Source organism: Panthera leo, chromosome C1 (assembly GCF_018350215.1).
Source record: "Panthera leo isolate Ple1 chromosome C1, P.leo_Ple1_pat1.1, whole genome shotgun sequence".
Classification (NCBI taxonomy): Eukaryota; Metazoa; Chordata; class Mammalia; order Carnivora; family Felidae; genus Panthera; species Panthera leo.
Window position 1 is genome coordinate 187,828,540 of NC_056686.1, and position 23,463 is coordinate 187,852,002.

A 23,463-nucleotide genomic window follows, 5' to 3' on the forward strand; every position below is an offset into this window, starting at 1 on the left:
AGTGTGGCTTTGATTTGTATTTTCCATTAAAAGACATTTAAAACCACACTTATGTTTTCCTGAATATCACTCAAGAGATTTCATATTATTGTTTCTTCAGATTTGTCACTTCATACCTGCTTAATAGGAATGAAAACATGTTTTTTTTTTCCTGACACGTACATATATTTAATATTGTTTTTCTTATTCCAGAAAGATCCGGATTATCTGAAGCTATGGTTGGACAATTTTGTTTCTAGCTATGAACAATTCTTAGATGTTGACTTTGAAAAGCTGCCTACCAGGTATGTAGAAACAGTGCCCTCCTTAATGCCTATTGCCCATTTAGCCCACCCCCACACCCAGTACCATACCAGCAACCCTCAATTTGTTCTCTGTATTTAAGAGTCTCTATGGTCTGTCTCCTTCTCTATTTTTATCTTATTTTTGCTTCCCTTTCCATATGTTCATCTGTTCAGTTTCTTAAATTCTTCGTATGAGTGAATTCATGATATTTGTTTTTCTCTGACTGATGAACGTGCTATGCTTGCCAGTATGGTTTTATTATAGAGGCCTTAGAAAATAACGTGGAAGAGGTGAAGTTTTCAAAGCTGGATTTAAATATCATAAAATGGGAGAAAAATTCAAATTTTGTGGAAAAGTGCAAGTGAAAGTATAAGATCACTTCCCAGGTGAAGTTTTTACTGTATATGAAACCATCTTGAAGACCTTGTAGATGTTAGGTAAGAGAGGTCAGGTTGGCTAGGGTAAAAAGCTGGAGAAATGAGGAGGCACTAGACACTTCTAGCCACAAAAGGAACTCCATTTTATACATATATTGATATGGAAGGGGAGAAATGGGTGGTGGTTGACGATGAGAAAGAGTATCGAGAGAATTAAAAATCTTCAAGGAGGAAAGTGCAGTTTGGGGATGGACATACGCAGTAAGAGGATGGGCATGGGTGAGTAGAGTCTGGAGAATCAGGAGCCAGATCATGAAATGCCATGCATGCATTGCTAATGGACTTTGATTTTTTGTTATGGAAGATATGAGGCTCTACTATTTTCTGCATGAGATTGTCATAATCAAGTTTGTTTTTTAAAAGTCCCTTTGGTAGCAGTAGGAGGTTGAATTGGAAAGAATTGAGACTGAAGACAGGGAAGCCCAGTTAAGAGGCAATTTTAATAATTCAGAGAAGAAATCATTAGAGCTTTGGACCAAGGCACTGAACTTAAAAGATGTGCTTAATGCTCAGAAAGCACTAGTGCTTCATTATTTATAAGTATCGTTTCAGAGTTCTGTATTAGACTATAACAGGTTTTAAATGTTGAAAAATGTTAAATCTTGAGCTCAAAATAATATTACATATTATTGATTTCTACTCTTCAAAGAGTATTTTTATAGTTTGTGCTTAGAAGTGCTTTTATTTAATAATTTGCAGCTCACATTAAAACATGAGCCTAACAGGGCACTTGGGTTGCTCAGTTGTTTAAGTGTCCAACTCCTGATTTTGGCTTAGGTCATGATCTCACAGTTTGTGAGATTGAGTCCTGCATCGGGCTCTGCACTGACAGCTCAGAGCCTGCTTGGGATTCTCTCTCTCCCTCTCTGCCTCTCCCCTGCTTGCATGTACATGTTCCCTCCCTCCCTCCCTCCCTCCCTCCCTTCCCTCTCTCTCTCTCTCTCTCTCAAAATAAATAAATACACATGAAAAGAAAAATAAATCATGAGCCTAAGGATTTAATGGGAGTCAGGATTTGGGCCTTTGAATGCTTGGAATATTGGAATGAAGTCTTTTCAGTTTTGTAAGATGCACTTGTTATACATGTCTTCTTTCTTGGGAGGTCATTTCTAAAAACATTGTGTAGAAGTATATTGCCACTATATTTAAAATCAGATGAAAAATGCCAGCACATTGCTTTATTCATGATTTAGTTGGCTTATTTAAAATTTTATTTCAAATCTGCCAGGAAACTACACCATGGATTTAGATTTTACTAATAGAAAACTTCTAGTTTTTCAAGTGAATACTTTGTGGCAGATGTATAAAACTAGTCAGTTTATCTTAAAGATAAGAAACTCATAGATAATCCTCATTTAAATTAAACTGACTTTCTAAAACTTCTAAGTTAGGGAACTTATAATGCAAGACGAGGAGTGCTTTTACCAGAATTTAAAGCCTTGAGATCTAAGCTGGACTTTTTCCTGTGTTAGATGGAGACAACAATGGGCAGCTGTTTAATACAGACATTCAGTAGCCAAACAGAAGAGTGGAACAGATTACTGGAGATTGGGAAATTTCAGCAAAAGGAGCTTAGTATTTGGAGGCAATAAAGTACTGGTGGTGGGAAAATGCTTCCAAATTCTTAAATATTCATCACATTAGGAACATGGCCAAAAATTTCAACTTTACCTCTAAGTTATGTTCTAACCAAGCCCAAATTTTATAATGAGTGTTAGTAAATACAACAATAGATTTCTCTTCTAGAAGCTAACTTTTTCCTGTCTAGTAAAATTTTAAAAAATGCAAATAGAAGATAGGACAACTCAGGAAAAAGGGAACTAATCCTTTAAGTAACTAGGATTGAATATTAGGAAGTCTCATGTTTCTTTGTTGACTTATGTTTTGGGAAAAGTGAATAGGAATAGTTTAGCTTAGTCTTGAAAATCAGTTATATTTTTAAATTTAAATCTTTATTATTTTGAAGTTACTTTGGTTTTTCTAATCACCTCTTTTGAGCTCTTTAGCAGGAAAAAAGTATATATAAAAATGACAGTTTTTCTGGTACCACCTATAAATAAGAGAGAATGGAAGAATCCAGAATACAAGTGAAGTGATGCCCAGATTAAAATGAAACATGTGTTTTTGTGATGTGGTTATAGAATTTGGCAACCTTGATAATGTGCTTTGTGAGTTCTGTATAATTAAAGTCAGGTGTTTATTTTATAAAGCACTTTATGCTGCAGGGTGGTTCAGAAAGAGGCTAAAAATATTAACATATATATTTATGAGATTATTGGTAATGTGCCTCAAATTTTTCTGGCTACAATGAATAAAATAGCTTTATACTCAGTATAAAAATAGTAGTAAGTCTTCATATTAAGCCTTATCTGAAGAAGAGACTATTATCAAGTATAATTGTCATTTAATTATAGGAGCTCTTCATGGTGCTCCTTTGCGATTGGGTATTTTTCTTTCTTTATTTTGAGAGAGAGCGCGCACACATGGGGCGAGCATGAGTGGGGAGGGGCAGAGAGAGAGAGAGTCCCAAGCAGGCTTTGCACTGTCAGTGCAGGGCCCATTGCAGGATTTGATCTCACAAATTGTGAGATCTCACGGTTTGGGAGATCATGACCTGAGCTGAAATCAAAAGTCTGACACTTAACTGACTGAGTCACCCAGGCTCCCTGTGATTGGGTATTTTTCTTAATAGAGATAGGAAAATTAGTATTTAGTGGTTTATGAAAAGATTCTTAGGCTTTAGTGATGGTGTATTTAAAATATATTACATTTTTATAGTTCTTTACATATATCATAGCTAAAAATGTACATTGACTTTTGGCTTCAGAACCCTGTGAAATAGGGCAGATGATATTACAATTTTAGAGATTAGGGCACCTCAGAGATTAAATTAATGCTTCATGGGACAGAGGTGGAACTTAAGTACACAGGTCTTTTCACTTTGATTCCAGGGGAATTGTGAGAGAGAGTAGCCAGTCATATCCAGTGTTGGTTTTTGTCTGTAAAGAAACTGATGGTCGTCTTATCCAAAAACCAGTTGTCACAAAATATTGAAATGTTACTTAAACAAAAAAACTTAGAAAAAAATTGAAATGTTACTTAAAAATGTATTAATGTGGGGTACCTGGGTGGCTCCGTCGGCTGAGTGTCTGACTTTGGCTCAGGTCATGATCTCGTGGTTCATGAGTTTAAGCCCCGCGTTGGGCTCTGTGCTGAGAGCTCAGAGCCTGGATCCTGCTTCAGATTCTGTGTCTTCCTCTCTCTCTGGCCCTCCTTGCTCATGCGCTCTCTCTCTCTCAAAAATAAACATTAAAAAAAATTTTTTTTAATGTATTAATGCTCCTGCTTGGGGTTCTCCATCTGTTTATCTATTCATCTGTTTATTTGTTTATTTCCTTTCCTTGTGCTGGTTATCTTCTCTCCCTCTTCTGACCACATAGCTTGGGAACCTATAGGTAGCTGAATATTGTTTATTTAGTAAAGCAGTTGACAGATATTAAACCTAGTTATAGGTACTTCATTTTTATTTGCTAGTTATTGTTTCTTTTAGAAATGGTATACACACATACATATATACATATAGATTTTATTTCTAAGTAGACGTTGAACTAATTTATATTCTAAAAATTTTATTTGAAAATAGCACAATTGAAGGTAGTAAAGAGACTCTCTTTCTTACTCTCTTTTCTGTAAGCCTGTTCTGAAGTAAGACTACTTACTCTGCTCTACTAATCTTCTAAAGTGTCACACTGATCTTCTGGTGGTGCCTTGCAAAGAAGGTACTGAGCACCTGAAATAAAAGAGCTTCTTAGGAATTTGAGGTGAAAATGCAATTGTTTTAAACTGCCAAAAATTTTCTTCCTGTACTTAATCACCCTTCTTACTTTTTCCCCTTAATTGTAGGGTAGATGATGTGCCTCCAGGAATATCTCTACTTCCTGATAATATTCTGCAGGTTCTAAGGATCCAGCTACTACAGTGTGTTCAGAAAATGGCAGATGGGTTAGAGGAACAGCAACAAACTTTGTCAGTTTTGCTCGTCAAGTTCTTCATTATTCTTTGCAGGTATCTGTATAAACAAACTAGCTATCTGTTTTAAATAATTATCAAAAGAATAATGCATTTATTATTATTAATGGTGTTTATTGCTCATTTGGAGCTTTAAAGATTGCGTGCACCTTCTGTGAAAGGCTTTTGATTTATTATATTGGAAAACCATTTATTTGTTTGTTTATTTATTTATTTATTTATTTATTTATTTTTTTTATTTATTTTTGGGACAGAGAGAGACAGAGCATGAATGGGGGAGGGGCAGAGAGAGAGGGAGACACAGAATCGGAAACAGGCTCCAGGCTCCGAGCCATCAGCCCAGAGCCTGACGCGGGGCTCGAACTCACGGGCCGCGAGATCGTGACCTGGCTGAAGTTGGACGCTTAACCGACTGCGCCACCCAGGCACCCCTATTTGTTTGTTTATTTAGTTAGTTAGTTAGTTAGTTAGTTAGTTGGTTAAAGTAGGCTCCATGCTCATTGTGGGTCTTGAACTCACAACCCGATACCAAGAATCACATGCTCCACTAACTGAGCGAGCCAGATGCCGCTATTGGAAAGCCTTTTAGTTACCATACTTAGTTGTACAGAGATTCAGCCAAGATTAAAAAAATAAAAATTGCTGTAAGGACAGTGATGGGAGTTTTTACCTAACCCAAGAATTTGTATTTTCTGTGTGGTCCTCACCTGTAAACCATACATACATTTTTAGTGCTGTGCATTATCATTTGTGAAATGTATTTTTCTAATCTTTAATTTTATAATTTTGCCAAAGAAAGTATAATTATTTTATAGTCTATATTTTCCGGGTTGATAGCTGATTAGGTCTGTGGTACTTAAATTTTGGTGTGTATAAGTATCAACTGGGAAGCTTAATAGGAATACAGAGCTTGAGCCTTACTTATGAAAATTCTGACTCCAAAGAGTTTAGGCAATCTAATTTTTCTTGAATTGAACATTAACCGGCATATATAAATTTAAGAATGGTTGGGTTAGGGGCACTGTATGCCTCCTCTCTTGTTTTTGGAATACATTTCTTATAGTATGTACTATTTTTTTAATAAATATTTTAGAATTAATTAGTAGTCAAACAGGGATTTAATTTACTGTGCATTTATTTACGTTTCCTTCATTGTTCATTGCATTTGATGCAGGAATCATGGAAAAATTGAGTAATTATTGCTAAAACGTTTCTTTCCTAATTTAGGCTCTTCCAGAACTGTAGACACTTTGCTGATTTTGTGCTCTTTATCATCCTTAAAATTTAGAAAAATAATACAAGAATTAAAACAGTTGAGGAAAAAGGGTTTACTTAGGTGATAAGACATGAGTTGGTATGTTGATTTTTGTCCTGTTAACTACTTAGTACAATTTTAAAGAAATCAGATATCCTGTAGATAAATAACTGTTTCTCTTTTGTTTCTGCTTTGTGATATTTTTCAATTTTTCTATAATAAATAAATGTTGATCAGCATGTACTTCTTAAATGTTTCTGCTTATAGTAGTAGTTAAATGTTGCATGAGGTGTATTTTACAGTTTTAGTGGGAAAGCAGTTATATAACCATATTGATTTTAAGTTTTAATAAATGTCATTTACGTTTCATTTGCCAACATGTATTTTCAAAATTCAGCTTGAATACATGAGCATACATTTTTCTCATTATTCATGTGTAATAAATATTCTTTGTTTTTCCTCACAGAAATCTGTCTAATGTGGAAGAAATTGGGACTTGCTCTTATATTAATCATGTCATCACTATGACAACACTCTACATTCAGCAAGTAGGTGTGAATTAATATATTCCTTTTGTTGCTTTACTGAGAGTAACTAGGTTTTCCTTTTTCTTTTAATATTATAATTAGTAAAGTTAAATGTTTTTTAGAGGAGGTAATAATTGAGAAGAGAATTAAAGTTACCATTAGGAACTATATATTTTAGACATCTTAAAACATATTATCTAAAAGAGAAGCAATTGTTAATACATTTTATTTTAATCAAAAATTACTGTTTTATAAATGGCTTTTTACAGTGATATAATTTGTCAACTTATGTATTATTTATCATCAAATATTCCTCTTATTGAAAACATACTCTTTTTTGCAAAGATGATTGGGTATCCATTTGAAACTCTTCCTAGGCCATATTTAACATTTGAAGGGTTATATCTAGTCCATATGATTAACTGACTCTTTAAACTCAGTTGGAACTTAGGTTTATTTGAATAAAAATGATTTATTAGATGATCAATGAAAGGTGTTGTCTTTTAATGATGTAGATAAGAATGTTAAGCAGTTTTAACATTTTTAACTAAATACAATTTTATGTTTAACTCTACTTTCAGTTAAAAAGCAAAAAAAAAGAGAAGGAATTGGCAGATCAGACATCTATTGAAGAATTTGTAATCCATGCATTGGCATTTTGTGAAAGTTTATATGATCCATATCGGAATTGGAGGCATAGAATTTCAGGGTATGTCTTATAAATCATAATGTTCACTTAAAACCTTAATGTCGTAAATATATGTAATTCTTCAATGCAGGTCTTATTCTCTATGAAAAAAATTGGTAAGATGTGTATAAGACCCCTATCTCTATCTCAGATAGAAAGCTATATTGGAAGTAATGAATTAGTAAAAACTGCCACTTCCAGATAAATAATTTGCTCAGAATTTTTATTTTGTAATGCAGTTGAATGCTAATAATCAGATAGTGGCAGAGGGGCTGAGAGAGAGGGAGACACAGAATCCGAAGCAGGCTCCAGGCTCTGAGCTGTCATCACAGAGCCCGAAGCGGGGTCGATCTCACGAGTGGTGAGATCATGACCTGAGCCGAAGTCAGATGCTCAACTGACTGAGCCACCCAGGCGCCTCTCCAGGTTCCACTTAATATTCACTATTGGTGAACCCAACAGTTGAGTACCTGGAAAAAGAGAAGTATTGTGTGCAGAGTGCCTGTCACAGCCTTACAAAACAGATAGAATATAGGATGATGGGTTTGCAGCTTAATGACAATAGTTAATGACCAGTTCAGGGCTCAAAAAGAAGAGTGCTCCATTTATAGTCTTTCTACTCATTCATCACTTTGGTTCTTGACTAATCAATGTTCTTTCCACCCCCACCCCTCCCACCACCAAAAAGGCTTTATTACATACAGAGAGGATGGGTTCATTCCTTCTTGGCTGCTGCCTTCCTCATGGCTGCCAGGTTGCTCATCTTCTCTCTCTTCCTCTTTGTGTGTGTGTGTGTGTGTGTGTGTGTGTGTGTGTGTGTGTCTCCCTACCCTTTTCTTTAAAAAAAAAAAAATTTTTTTTTTTAGTGTTTATTTATTTTTGAGACAGAGACAGAGCATGAGCAGGGAAGGGGCAGAGAGAGAGGGAGACACAGAATGTGAAGCAGGCTCCAGGCTCTGACCTGTCAGCACAGAGCCTAATGTGTGGCTCGAACTCACGAACCTTGAGATCATGACCTGAACTGAAGTCGGACGCTTAACCAACTGAGCCACCCAGGCGCCCTTCCCTACCCTTTTCTTGATGAACCTGAGGGCATTCTTGTCCTTGGAGACCTTGAGCAGCTCTATGGCAGCAGCTATGCCTTGGCTTGCTCACATTCTTAGTCACTTTGTGGCCTTTGTTGAGGCCCACGTCTATAGGGTGGCTGCTGCTCCGCAGTACTCAAGCCAGTGTTCTCTCTATTTTGACATATTTATGCCAGGGATTGCTTAAGAAAATGGCATCTCTTGCTCTCACTCTTGGTACTTCTGCATCTTCCACCTTAGATATGTTAGTAATGGCAAATCTAAGATAACGTTTTAAGTTTTGAAACAATGACAGTTTTTCTTTGTAAACAGAAAGACATATACAGAAAGAGGAACATAAAATCAGTCTGAAAATGACAGGAGAGGTTTTTAAAGGAATCTTAAGAACAAAATAAATTTAAGTTGGGAGAAGGAGGGGCGTCTGGGTGGCTCAGTCGGTTAAGGGTCTGCCTTTGGTTCAGGTCCTGATCTCACGGCTTGTGAGTTTGAGCCCCATGTTGGGCTCTGTGCTGACAGCTCAGAGTCTGGAGCCTGCTTCTGTTCCTGTGTCTCCCTCTCTCTCTGCCCCTCCCCTGCTCGCTCTTGCTCTCTCTCTCTCTCTCTCTCTCTCTCAAAATTGAATAAACGTTAAAATAATTTAAAAAATAATAAAGTTGGGAGGAGATAAGATACAAAAAGTAGATGTGATAACAAACTAAAACAAATAAAATTGGTAAAAGAAAACAAAAACAACTTTTGAGAGCCAACAACAAGAAGAGATTTAAACACTGTAGCATAGAAAGAGAATTCTACATATATAAGATGACAACAGGAAGAGGAACAAAGAGTAGGGGATCAGTGGTGGCATTCATGAGTATGTGTGCAATATACATGCCAGGAATTATGCTGGAAGCTGTCCATGTATTATCTCTAATAAATGTAATAACAATTTTGCTACGAATGGTAAGAACTACATTAGAGGTAGATGGTAAAGCAGAGGTTCAGACTCCTCTTACTTTAACTTTGATAAGGAAATGAAACATAACTGCAAATAAATCCTGGAATTAGGAAAAATCTATAGCTTATGGGAGATCTATATAAGGGAGCTATAGCAGTAACTTACACCTTATAAATTAATCTGATTCTGAAGTTAAGTGGAAACTTGGAATGTATATATTTTCTTATTTATTATTTCTGTTTGTTGCTTACAGAGGCATTTAAAATACCTTGTTTCATAAAATATATAGATTTTTTTCATATCTCCATATGCAATTTGATTTAATTGAATAGATTTGATTAATCTATTGCTTCAGTTTTGATTCTGTTTGTAGCATTTTACTGATTTAGAAAGATTTTGTCAAGTGTAACTAAAATAGGTGTAGGGAAAGAATTCTTCCCTGAAAAGGACTTACTCAATTCAAACATGTATGTAGAAGTATATTTATCAAGTTTCTACTTTGTGCCCAGTGTAAGTTTAGTAGGACTCATTACCTGCCCAAAGATAAAAACAAGTTAATTAGATTTAGTTATGCCCTGGGGCTCCTACTGGCCAAATCTAAGACAATGGATACATGAAAATAATTAATTGTTGAAAAGACTTATAAACTGACTGAATTGGTAGAGCCTGTGATTGTTGATCCCTGGGTTGTGAGTTTGAGCTCCACATTGGGTGTAGTTGAGTTAGTTTACTACTAAAAAAAAAAAAAAAAAAAAAAAAAAAGAATTGGGGCACCTGGGTGGCTCACTTGGTAAGCGACTGACTCTTGATTTTAGCTCAGGTCATTATCTTATGGTTGGGAGATGGAGCCCTATATTGCTTTCCCTGCTGAGTGTGGAGCCTGTGTATGGTTCTCTCTCTCCCTCTACCCCTCTCCCTGCCCCCCACCCCCTCAAATTAAAAAAAAACAAAAAAAGAATTACAAACCATTCAGAAAAAAAGGAATTAATGAGTCCATACCAGTAATAGATGATAAGTAGATGATAAGTAGGGTGGATGGATGGATGGATGGATGGATAGATAGATAGATAGAAAGATAGATAGATAAAGGGAGGAGGGAGGACACTTGTTTATAGTAGAAGGCCAAGTGCCAATTAGTAAATGTATAAGGGGTGTTGGGAAAAAAATCAGCATTTTACACAAATTATAAGGGAAGATATGGATCAGGATGCTAAATCTAGGGAAGTTTTGGTAAGCAGCATGATTTTTGCATGGTTTTAAAATGCTTCACCAAAGATTACTTCTTCATTGCAAAAGAAAAATTAGTAATTATTTTGTACAGTACTGGATAGTACATTGACTGGATTATCAAAATTAACATCAGTGAGAAGCACATGGATATCTGGGCCTCCAACTGTGGTGCTCCAAGGACACGTTATTGCTTTTATAGTATTCCAACCAAGAATGCATAATCTGAATCTAATTGAATGGAAACATTAAGGAAACCCAAAATGAAGAACATTTTAATGAATAAAAGGAGGGAGTGTGGGACAGCATTCTTTAAAAATATCATAAATGTTTCAGGTTAAAGGAGGGAAAAAAGCCATGACAGCTAAATGTAATATCTGGATAGGAAGCTATACTAAGAGGGGGAGAAAATGCTATTAAGGATATTCTTTGGTCATTTGACAAAACTGAATTATGGATGGTAGGTAAATGTATTATGTTACATGTATAGAAATTTATAATTATACTGTGTTATTGTGTAAGACACTATCCCTTTTCTTAGCAAGTATTCACTTAAGTATTTAGACATGCCAGAATGTACATAATTTCCTTTTAAATGCTCTGGAAAATGTTACATGTGTGAATATATGTATATATAAATACATGTGCACTGTATATATGGGGAGAGAGTAAGCAAATGATAAAGCATTTGGGATAAAATTTTAACAGTGAACCTGAGTAAGAGATATTTGAAGTTCTTTGTACTATTTTTATTCTTGCAAATTTTGCGAGAGCTTGAATTTATTTCCAGATTAAAAGTTTAAAGATTAAGAAAGATAGTTATGTCCTAGGCATGACGGCAGCACAAAAAAGAAGCACAAAATAATTGATCAAAGGACATGAACTTAAAAAACTAAGATGCAAACTCGTTTTGCAGTCCTCAAAAGATTGGTATGTATTAGCATGTCCTAAGTGCTAGATGCTTGACCCAAATATCAGATAATGATGAAACAAATAGGCTGTGTTCTAAAAATGGTACAAGACTAAGTTCATTTTTAGTTCTTCTGTCTTATCCTATTGAAAACATGTAGTGCAGACTACTCATGCTCTAATGTTTTTGTTATGTATAACGGTTTTCATCCCTTTTATTTATGTTAGCATATTAAATTTTGCTACAACAATAATGGGAACTGTATGTTCATAGTTACATTTAATACAGCGCCTTTAGAATGAGTCATGAATCACAAATTGTGGGAGTATATTTTTATTGTGTTACTAAAGTGACAGCTTTTATTGTTTGTAGCATAGTAGTTGGATAGGATATTTGTTTTTTTGTTTTTTTTTTTATTTCCTTAGTTGAAAAGACAGTTATAATTTATTTTTGTTTTTTTTTTTTTATGCCTCTCAGCATTTTATTTATTTATTTTTTTAATATATGAAATCTATTGTCAAATTGGTTTCCATACAGCACCCAGTGCTCATCCCAAAAGGTGCCCTCCTCAATACCATCACCCACCCTCCCCTCCCTCCCACTCCCCATCAACCCTCAGTTTGTTCTCAGTTTTTAACAGTCTCTTATGCTTTGGCTCTCTCCCACTCTAACCTCTTTTTTTTTTTTTTTTCTTCCCCTCCCCCATGGGCTTCTGTTACGTTTCTCAGGATCCACATAAGAGTGAAACCATATGGTATCTGTCTTTCTCTGTATGGCTTATTTCACTTAGCATCACACTCTCCAGTTCCATCCACGTTGCTACAAAAGGCCATATTTCATTTTTTCTCATTGCCATGTAGTATTCCATTGTGTATATAAACCACAATTTCTTTATCCATTCATCAGTTGATGGACATTTAGGCTCTTTCCATCATTTGGCTATTGTTGAGAGTGCTGCTATAAACATTGGGGTACAAGTGCCCCTATGCATCAGTACTCCTGTATCCCTTGGATAAATTCCTAGCAGTGCTATTGCTGGGTCATAGGGTAGGTCTATTTTTAATTTTCTGAGGAACCTCCACACTGCTTTCCAGAGCGGCTGCACCAATTTGCATTCCCACCAACAGTGCAAGAGGGTTCCCGTTTCTCCACATCCTCGCCAGCATCTATAGTCTCCTGATTTGTTCATTTTGGCCACTCTGACAGGCGTGAGGTGATATCTGAGTGTGGTTTTGATTTGTATTTCCCTGATAAGGAGCGACGTTGAACATCTTTTCATGTGCCTGTTGGCCATCTGGATGTCTTCTTTAGAGAAGTGTCTATTCATGTTTTCTGCCCATTTCTTCACTGGGTTGTTTTTCGGGTGTGGAGTTTGGTGAGCTCTTTATAGATTTTGGATACTAGCCCTTTGTCCGATATGTCATTTGCAAATATCTTTTCCCATTCCGTTGGTTGCCTTTTAGTTTTGTTGGTTGTTTCCTTTGCTGTGCAGAAGCTTTTTATCTTCATAAGGTCCCAGTAATTCACTTTTGCTTTTAATTCCCTTGCCTTTGGGGATGTGTTGAGTAAGAGATTGCTACGGCTGAGGTCAGAGAGGTCTTTTCCTGCTTTCTCCTCTAAGGTTTTGATGGTTTCCTGTCTCACATTCAGGTCCTTTATCCATTTTGAGTTTATTTTTGTGAATGGTGTGAGAAAGTGGTCTAGTTTCAACCTTCTGCATGTTGCTGTCCAGTTCTCCCAGCACCATTTGTTAAAGAGACTGTCTTTTTTCCATTGGATGTTCTTTCCTGCTTTGTCAAAGATGAGTTGGCCATACGTTTGTGGGTCTAGTTCTGGGGTTTCTATTCTATTCCATTGGTCTATGTATCTGTTTTTGTGCCAATACCATGCTGTCTTGATGATGACAGCTTTGTAGTAGAGGCTAAAGTCTGGGATTGTGATGCCTCCTGCTTTGGTCTTCTTCTTCAAAATTACTTTGGCTATTCGGGGCCTTTTGTGGTTCCATATGAATTTTAGGATTGCTTGTTCTAGTTTCGAGAAGAATGCTGGTGCAATTTTGATTGGGATTGCATTGAATGTGTAGATAGCTTTGGGTAGTATTGACATTTTGACAATATTTATTCTTCCAATCCATGAGCAGGGAATGTCTTTCCATTTCTTTAAATCTTCTTCAATTACCTTCACAAGCTTTCTATAGTTTTCAGCATACAGATCTTTTACATCTTTGGTTAGATTTATTCCTAGGTATTTTATGCTTCTTGGTGCAATTGTGAATGGGATCAGTTTCTTTATTTGTCTTTCTGTTGCTTCATTGTTAGTGTATAAGAATGCAACTGATTTCTGTACATTGATTTTGTATCCTGCAACTTTGCTGAATTCATGTATCAGTTCTAGCAGACTTTTGGTGGAGTCTATCGGATTTTCCATGTATAATATCATGTCATCTGCAAAAAGCGAAAGCTTGACTTCATCTTTGCCAATTTTGATGCCTTGAATTCCTTTTGTTGTCTGATTGCTGATGCTAGAACTTCCAGCACTATGTTAAACAACAGCGGTGAGAGTGGGCATCCCTGTCCTGATCTCAGGGAAAAAGCTCTCAGTTTTTCCCCGTTGAGGATGATGTTAGCTGTGGGCTTTTCATAAATGGCTTTTATGATCTTTAAGTATGTTCCTTCTATCCCGACTTTCTCAAGGGTTTTTATTAAGAAAAGGTGCTGGATTTTGTCAAAGGCCTTTTCTGCATCGATTGACAGGATCATATGGTTCTTCTCTTTTTTTTTGTTAATGTGATGTATCACGTTGATTGATTTGCGAATGTTGAACCAGCCCTGCATCCCAGGAATGAATCCCACTTGGTCATGGTGAATAATTCTTTTTATATGCCGTTGAATTCGATTTGCTAGTATCTTATTGAGAATTTTTGCATCCATATTCATCAGGGATATTGGCCTGTAGTTCTCTTTTTTTACTGGGTCTCTGTCTGGTTTAGGAATCAAAGTAATACTGGCTTCATAGAATGAGTCGGGAAGTTTTCCTTCCCTTTCTATTTCTTGGAATAGCTTGAGAAGGATAGGTATTATCTCTGCTTTAAACGTCTGGTAGAACTCCCCTGGGAAGCCATCTAGTCCTGGACTCTTATTTGTTGGGAGATTTTTGATAACCGATTCAATTTATTCGCTGGTTATGGGTCTGTTCAAGCTTTCTATTTCCTCCTGATTGAGTTTTAGAAGAGTGTGGGTGTTTAGGAATTTGTCCATTTCTTCCAGGTTGTCCAATTTGTTGGCATATAATTTTTCATAGTATTCCCTGATAATTGTTTGTATCTCTGAGGGATTGGTTGTAATAATTCCATTTTCATTCATGATTTTATCTATTTGGGTCATCTCCCTTTTCTTTTTGAGAAGCCTGGCTAGAGGGTTGTCAATTGTGTTTATTTTTTCAAAAAACCAACTCTTGGTTTCCTTGATCTGCTCTACCGTTTTTTTAGACTCTATATTGTTTATTTCTGCTCTGATCTTTATTATTTCTCTTCTTCTGCTGGGTTTAGGCTGCCTTTGTTGTTCGGCTTCTATTTCCTTTAGGTGTGCTGTTAGATTTTGTATTTGGGATTTTTCTTGTTTCTTGAGATAGGCCTGGATTCCAATGTATTTTCCTCTCAGGACTGCCTTCGCTGTGTCCCAAAGCGTTTGGATTGTTGTATTTTCATTTTCGTTTGTTTCCATATATTTTTTAATTTCTTCTCTAATTGCCTGATTGACCCACTCATTCGTTAGTAGGGTGTTCTTTAACCTCCATGCTTTTGGAGGTTTTCCAGACTTTTTCCTGTGGTTGATTTCAAGCTTCATAGCATTGTGGTCTGAAAGTATGCATGGTATAATTTCAATTCTTGTAAACTTATGAAGGGCTGTTTTGTGACCCAGTATATGATCTATCTTGGTGAATGTTCCATGTGCACTCGAGAAGAAAGTATATTCTGTTGCTTTGGGATGCAGAGTTCTAAATATATCTGTCAAGTCCATCTGATCCAATGTATCATTCAGGGCCCTTGTTTCTTTATTGACTGTGTGTCTAGATGATCTATCCATTTCTGTAAGTGGGGTGTTAAAGTCCCCTGCAATGACCACATTCTTATCAATAAGGTTGCTTATGTTTATGAGTAATTGTTTTATATATTTGGGGGCTCCAGTATTCGGCGCAAAGACATTTATAATTGTTAGCTCTTCCTGATGGATAGACCCTGTAATTATTATATAATGCCCTTCTTCATCTCTTGTTACAGCCTTTAATTTAAAGTCTAGTTTGTCTGATATAAGTATGGCTACTCCAGCTTTCTTTTGGCTTCCAGTAGCATGATAAATAGTTCTCCATCCCCTCACTCTCAATCTAAAGGTGTCCTCAGATCTAAAATGAGTCTCTTGTAGACAGCAAATAGATGGGTCTTGTTTTTTTATCCATTCTGATACCCTATGTCTTTTGGTTGGCGCATTTAATCCATTTACATTCAGTGTTATTATAGAAAGATACGGGTTTAGAGTCATTGTGATGTCTGTATGTTTTATGCTTGTAGTGATGTCTCTGGTACTTTGTCTCACAGGATCCCCCTTAGGATCTCTTGTAGGGCTGGTTTAGTGGTGACAAATTCCTTCAGTTTTTGTTTGTTTGGGAAGACCTTTATCTCTCCTTCTATTCTAAATGACAGACTTGCTGGATAAAGGATTCTCGGCTGCATATTTTTTCTGTTTAGCACACTGAAGATATCGTGCCAAGCCTTTCTGGCCTGCCAAGTTTCAAAAGAGAGATCAGTCACGAGTCTTATAGGTCTCCCTTTATATGTGAGGGCACGTTTACCCCTTGCTGCTTTCAGAATTTTCTCTTTATCCTTATATTTTGCCAGTTTCACTATATGTCGTGCAGAAGATCGATTCAGGTTACGTCTGAAGGGAGTTCTCTGTGCCTCTTGGATTTCAATGCCTTTGTCCTTCCCCAGGTCAGGGAAGTTCTCAGCTATAATTTCTTCAAGTACCCCTTCAGCACCTCTCCCTCTCTCTTCCTCCTCTGGGATACCAATTATGCGTATATTATTTCTTTTTAGTGTATCACTTAGTTCTCTAATTTTCCCCTCATACTCCTGAATTTTTTTTATCTCTCTTTCTCTCAGCTTCCTCTTTTTCCATAACTTTATCTTCTAGTTCACCTATTCTCTTCTCTGCCTCTTCAATCCGAGCTGTCATTGTTTCCATTTTGTTTTGCATTTCGTTTAAAGTGCTTTTCAGCTCCTCGTGACTGTTCCTTAGTCCCTTGATCTCTGTAGCAAGAGATTCTCTGCTGTCCTCTATACTGTTTTCAAGCCCAGCAATTAATTTTATGACTATTATTCTAAATTCACTTTCTGTTATATTATTTAAATCCTTTTTGATCAGTTCATTAGCTGTTGTTATTTCCTGGAGATTCTTCTGAGGGGAATTCTTCCGTTTGGTCATTTTGGATAGTCCCTGGAGTGGTGGGGACCTGCAGGGCACTTCCCCTGTGCTGTGGTGTATAACTGGAATTGGTGGGTGGGGCCGCAGTCTGACCTGATGTCTGCCCCCAGCCCACTGCTGGGGCCACAGTCAGACTGGCGTGTGCCTTCTCTTCCCCTCTCCTAGGGGCGGGATTCACTGTGGGGTGGCGTGGCCCGTCTGGGCTACTTGCACACTGCCAGGCTTGTGGTGCTGGGGATCTGGCGTATTAGCTGGGGTGGGTAGGCAAGGTGCAGGGGGGCAGGGGGGGCAGGCTTAGCTCGCTTCTCCTTAGGTGATCCACTTCAGGAGGGGCCCTGTGGCAGCGGGAGGGAGTCAGATCCGCTGCCGGAGGTTTGGCTCCGCAGAAGCACAGAGTTGGGTGTTTGCGTGGAGCGAGCAAGTTCCCTGGCAGGAACTGGCTCCCTTTGGGATTTTGGCTGGGGGATGGGCGGGGGAGACGGCGCTGGCGAGCGCCTTTGTTCCCCACCAAATTGAGCTCTGTCGTCTGGGGGCTGAGCAGCTCTCCCTCCCTTTGTCCTCCAGCCTTCCCGCTTTCTGAGCAGAGCTGTTAGCTTATGACCTCCCAGACGCTAAGTCGCGCTTGCTGTCGGAACACAGTCCATCTGGCCCCTCCGCTTTTGCCAGCCAGACTCAGGGGCTCTGCTTGGCCCGCGAGCCGCCCCTCCGCCCCGGCTCCCTCCCGCCAGTCCGTGGAGCGCGCACCGCCTCACCGCCCTTCCTACCCTCTTCCGTGGGCCTCTCGTCTGCGCTTGGCTCCGGTGACTCCGTTCTGCTAATCCTCTGGTGGTTTTCTGGGTTATTTAGGCAGGTGTAGGTAGAATCTAAGTGATCAGCAGGACGCGCGGTGAGCCCAGCGTCCTCCTACGCCGCCATCTTCCCTCTCTCTATCTGGATAGGATATTTGGATAGGATATATCCAGTCTATTAGTTCATACCATAACTTATAATAAATAGGCAAAATGTAAATAATCTCATGGAAAAACCTAACTGAAAGGTAAATCATCCTTTTAAAATTAATTTTTCTATCACATTACTGAGTTTTTTTTAAAGGCATGGCTAAATTTTTAATTTGAAACTCTAGTAATATTTGTGTTGTCTTAAAGGTATACAAAAAAATCTCAATAATAGTATTATTTAAATAGAAAGATCCAATAGTGTTTGAATTTAAAATAAATACAGGGGTGCCTGGGTGGCTTAGTTGGTTAAGCATCTGACTTTGGCTCAGGTCATGATCTCACAGTTCATGAGTTTGAGCCCCATGTTGGGTTCTGTGCTGACAGATTAGAGCCTGGAGCCTGCTTCGGATTCTGTGTTATCCTTCTGTTTCTGCCCCTACCCCGTTCATGCTGTCTCTGTCTCAAAAATAAACATTAAAAAAAAAAATTAAAATAAATACAAAATGTGATAATTCTTCTCCCTTCTCTACAATGAAAATAGGCACAGATTTGGAAAGCAGTGCAGTAGCAGATGGTGTCTGATTGATTTCTGGTAAATCTGGATCTTAGAACTCTTTACTGTACCATTACTGAGTCCAGCTGTGCCTGTCTTACTGGCTTTTTCTGTGGTCAGTTGACTTTTCTTCCTAGCTTTGAATATAAGGAAAGTAATTCTAATATCTCAATTATGGTTGTTAAGAAGAAGTCATCTTAATCCATTGCTTTATCAGTAGATCATATTTAGATGTATGGAATTTCTCTGTGGCTGTTTTTCAAAAACTTTTCATTTTTGTTGTCTTTCTCTAACAATGTTAAGAGTTTTTTCAGGGCACTAAAAAAATAAGTTTTTTTATTTTTGTTTTTTTAATTTTCAGCAGTTTACCAGTTGGATGTATCATTGTAACAATAGCCTTTATACTCCCAAACCCACACTGCATTGTCCATCTAAGAGACTCATCCTGTGTTGAAATGTTCTTGGTAAAAGCACATGCTATTTGTGTTGGCCCACCGAAGTCTGTAGAAAATTTTCAGCCATCAAGACTACTGGAATTATCATTAAAATAAAAATTAATCCCAGCCAATATTGGATCTACATACTTAAAATGGAAGAAGACCGTGGCATGGATTCTTTGTGTCCAGATGAAATTTCAGGAAGTGGCAAAGCGTGGCCTAATTTCTGATGAATTTAGCTTGTACTGTGGTGATAACCTCCACAGCCTTAGATGTCAGATTAGCAGTACTGCTGAACAAGTTCTTTTATAGATTGGAGATTTTATTTTATTTCAGTTTATTTATTTTGAGAGGGAGAGAGAGAAGGGGAGGGGTAGAGAGAGAGAAAGAGAGAGGATCCTAAGCAGGCTCCACACTGCCAGCACAGAGCCAGACATGGTGCTCGAACTCATGAACCATGAGATCATGACCTGAGCCCAAACCAAGAGTCAGACGCTCAAACGACTGAACTATCCAGGGACCCCTACAGATTGGAAATTTTATTAAAAAAAATTTTTTTTTACTGTTTATTTTTGAGAGAGAGAGTCACAGAGCGTGAACGGGGAGAGGAGCATAGAGAGAGAGGAAGACAGAATCCGAAGCAGGCCCCAAGCTCCAGCTATCAGCACAGAGCCTGACATGGGACTCAAACCCATGAACTGAGATCATGACCTGAGCTGAAGTCAGATGCTTAACCAGCTAAGCCACCCAGACGCCCCTACAGATTGGAAAACTTAAACGCCTAGTTCCTTTTTCTATTTCCAGTTGTTTAGAGACTTAACCTGGCTGCTGTGTTTCACCATGAATCATTTAAAAAAATTTTTCTTAATTCAAAAGAAGAAATCCTTTCATTGGTGAGCATTATTGGCTAGACTTCCTTTTCAAGATTATGCCAGTCCTAGAGATGTATTCTTCAGTACCTAAATAAAAAGTAATGTACTAAATTTATATTGTTTCTGTAACTATGCCATCTCTACTTGCTCATGTTATAATTTGTTATTAACTTCTTTTTAATAATAGACGAATCCTTAGTACTGTGGAAAAGAGCAGACAGAAATACAAACCAGCTTCTCTCACAGTGGAGTTTGTCCCTTTCTTTTATCGTAAGTATTAGTCCTAATTTCTCTTTGATTTTGATGTTACTCTGATCATTATTTATGCTTAAATTCTTTTTCTGATTGTGCTTGATTCAGCTCTGTGTATTTGTAAGATAAAGATTGTAAGGACCTATCACTGGAGTACTTGATTCGTATTTTGCTGTGATTAGTGTTCTTCCTCTTACTTAATTTACTGTTCTGAAAGTGTTTTTATTTAGAGAAGAGCTTAATATTTTAATCACTGTAGTATAGAACTTCAGAATTTTTACAGAAATAGAGGGGCGTGGACGCCCAGCCAGTGCATGACCACTGCCCAGGAGCCTGAAACCAGGGCCTCCTGCCCAGGTGATAAATACCTGGCTGGGCTGTGAGCTGGTGTTGGCCTTGGGGATGAGGCCTTCCTTTTGCGATTGGGGCTTTTCAGAGCTTGAGTGCAGGCTGGGCCCAGGCTGCGTTTCGGGGAGGGGACCAACAGGTTTGCTCACCCCACAGGTGGATGGAGTAAGGGCAAAGAGAGCTTTGCATTTTCCTTCTCTTCCACCTCTGATACAGAATTGGATGCTGTGGTTGGATTTTATTATCATGGATGAAGAGTTCAGCTATTAAAGAAAAATTTTATGAACAAGCACTCCCAGGAATTTGAAGACATGGGAGAGAATAAATTCACCTGCACACCTATTTGTTTTTTGGTTTTTTTTTAGTGTTTATTTATTTTTGAGAGAGAGAGAGAGCACATGCACGTGAGTATGAGCGGGGGAGTGGCAGAGAGATGGGAGACACAGAATCTAAAGCAGACTCCAGGCTCTGAGCTGTCAGCATAGAGCCCGATGCTGGGCTCAAACTCCCCAGCCATGAGATCATAACCTAAAGTTAAGTCGATGCCTGACCGACTGAGCCACCCAGGCGCCCCATCCTACCCACCTATTTGTAGTGAATACAGTTCTTTGGTAGAAAAGTCAGATTCATGGATTTAACATGGAGACTTACTTGCACAGCAACTTTACAGTACCATAAAGATGAAGTGGCTGGTGACATATTCAACATGCTGTTCATGTTTATGGGTTTTCTGGCTTTTAAAGAAACGTTTCTGGGCTATGGAGCAGAAGGAGAAGGCTGGGTACTGGGTTTAAGCAGTGGTTTAGTGGTGAGTTTGTTGTGCAAATCATCTTCTTTGCCAGCTTCCCAGAGCAATCTGAGACCCAAGGGCCCACCTCTGGACAATGAAATCTTTCTAGATTGCCAGCTCACTAGACTAGAGGAGGCTAATGCTAGTATGATGTTTCCAAGATGAAAACATCTTGGAAAGACTGACTCTGTTCTGCAGCTGTTCATTAATGTTAAGTATTGGTGGGTCAGAAAGAAAATTACCTGACCCTCCTGGGACCTTTTTCTCCTGAAACACTCTCTTGTATTCGGTGATCCTGTTACTTTTTCTGGGGTAGACACCTCTCTCAGAGGCTTTTGAGTCAGGCTCCTGTAGAGCAATCCCAAGGCCAGCATTCTACCTGGGGACCCCTTCCCCAGCATACATGTAGGTGTGTCAGCATTTGAAAAACCGACCGTCACCAACTCTCTTTGGCCAACAGTTTTTGGATTTCCCACTAGGCATTTTGTACACTAAGCTTTTTATATTCATCAACGTTTCAATCCTGTAGCCTTAATGGGGTTTTTGACTAGGAGTATTTATCCAGGGTGTTACTCAAAGCCAGCTGCCCATCTTGAAATTTCTGAAGCTCCTACTATCACAATTAGTCTTGACTATAGGAATCAACTAAGAGAGGTGTCCTTTACCCAAAAGCTACATGTGAAAATCAATTTCTCATCTTAATATTTGCTTCACAATCTTCTGCTAGTCCTGATACAGTCTCTCTGTTTCTTGAATTCTCTTTTAAGCATTTTTGAAAAAATGTTTTTAAGAAGATGTACATTCAGGCTTACCTAGTGGATGTAATCTTGGAACTGCCATGATTACCCACTTAAATTTCAAATTATAATATGCTGTGTGCTTTTTAGTTGTTAGTACTATGAAAGCCAAAATCCTTTCTGTCTTGGTGTTTCTATTTTATTTTATTTTATTTTATTTTATTTTATTTTATTTTATTTTATTATTATTTTTAATGTTTATTTATTTTTGAGGGAGAGGGACACAGAGTGTGAGTGGGGAAAGGGCAGAGAGAGAGGGAGACACAGAATCCAAAGCAGGCTCCAAGCTCTGAGCCGTCAGCACAGTGCCCGATGTGGGGCTTGAACCCATGAACCATGAGATCATGACCTGATCTGAAGTTGGATGCCCAACCGACTGAGCCACCCAGGTGCCCTGGTGTTTCTATTTTAGTGAACACCAATGAATGTGTACTTATGCTGAAAGTAGGCTAAAAGGTATCTTTTTCTTATAGCAAGTTAAGGTTTGCTAAAACCCTTTCTGTATAAATCAGTTCATTAGGTTTTCTGTTGAGGTAAGGAGTTCCTTCTTCCTATCAAAATCTACTAAGATGGTTTCCATGGGTGTAAGCAGTTCAGCATCAGTAGGATATAGAGAACAGCTTTATTGGTCATTTGTTTGCTTTTATTCAGTACAGTGGGTGAACATTACTGACCAGAAAACATGATGTCACGTCTCTAGAAAGAAGAAAAAACATAGTAGTTGAATTCCCAATGTGTTGACTTTCTCTTTCTAGCTATATATGGTTACATTTATTTATTATTTGTTACTTTTTAAATGTGTTAAAAAGTAAAAATAAAATTCTGAACTGACTTTTCATTTGGCTGTTCTGGAAGTATGAGCTACAGGTTATGTGTTTTTTCTGTACTGATGTGGCACTTATTGAATACTTTTGTACCATGAGTTAAAAGAAACTTAAGAGAATTGGCTACTCTATGTGTGTCCTATGTGGACTTTAGTTTTCTTTCTTAAAAAATGATTGTGCCATAGTTTGGGGCGCCTGGCTGGCCCAGTCGGTTAAGCATCCGACTTCAGCTCAGGTCATGATCTCGTAGTTCGTGAGTTCAAGCCCCGCGTCAGGCTCTGTGCTGACAGCTCAGAGCCTGGAGCCTGTTTCAGATTCTGTGTCTCCCTCTCTCTCTCTGATCCTCCCCTTTTCATGCTCTGTCTCTCTCTGTCTCAAAAATAAATAAATGTTAAAAAAAATAAAAAAAAAATGATTGTGCCATAGTTCAAGAATATAGAAAGTACTGCAAAATATATAAAAGGAACACCTTGTGCTTCCCACTCATTTGTCAGATCTTAATATTTTGCCATATTTGTTTTGGTTCTCTATTCTTTTTTTCGTAAGAATTAAAACAAGGCAGAAATAGTCCTTTATTTGAGTGCTTGGTGAAGATGATTGCAGTGCCCACTCTGTTTGACCACCAGTAGCTGATTTCTGGATTCTCTTTTTTTTTGTTCACATACCTGCCCTTACTATATTATCATACTGTATTGATTATTGTAACTTTATGCCAAGTCTTGAAGTAATTCCTCAGCCTTGTTATTTTTCAGAATTTTCTTGGGTATTCTGAATCCCTTACATTTTTATATA

The 23,463-nt window shown here is 37.9% G+C and overlaps 1 protein-coding gene and 1 pseudogene across 3 annotated transcripts in view; one reads left to right on the top strand and one right to left on the bottom strand.

Annotated features, from left to right (window-relative positions):
• The window catches only part of NBEAL1 (neurobeachin like 1), a 179,707-nt gene that overhangs the window by 23,147 nt on the left and 133,097 nt on the right, over nucleotides 1-23,463 (top strand). For 2 of the 3 annotated variants that reach the window (XM_042949777.1, XM_042949778.1), the window contains exons 2-6: nucleotides 193-284; nucleotides 4,626-4,787; nucleotides 6,473-6,554; nucleotides 7,115-7,242; nucleotides 19,848-19,930. In XM_042949777.1, the coding sequence (XP_042805711.1) occupies nucleotides 193-284; nucleotides 4,626-4,787; nucleotides 6,473-6,554; nucleotides 7,115-7,242; nucleotides 19,848-19,930 (547 nt within the window). Of the gene's footprint in view, nucleotides 1-192; nucleotides 285-4,625; nucleotides 4,788-6,472; nucleotides 6,555-7,114; nucleotides 7,243-19,847; nucleotides 19,931-23,463 lie in introns of those variants that run through there. The other variant, XM_042949779.1, reaches the window with a different exon arrangement.
• On the bottom strand, nucleotides 7,738-8,534 carry LOC122227921 (annotated as a pseudogene).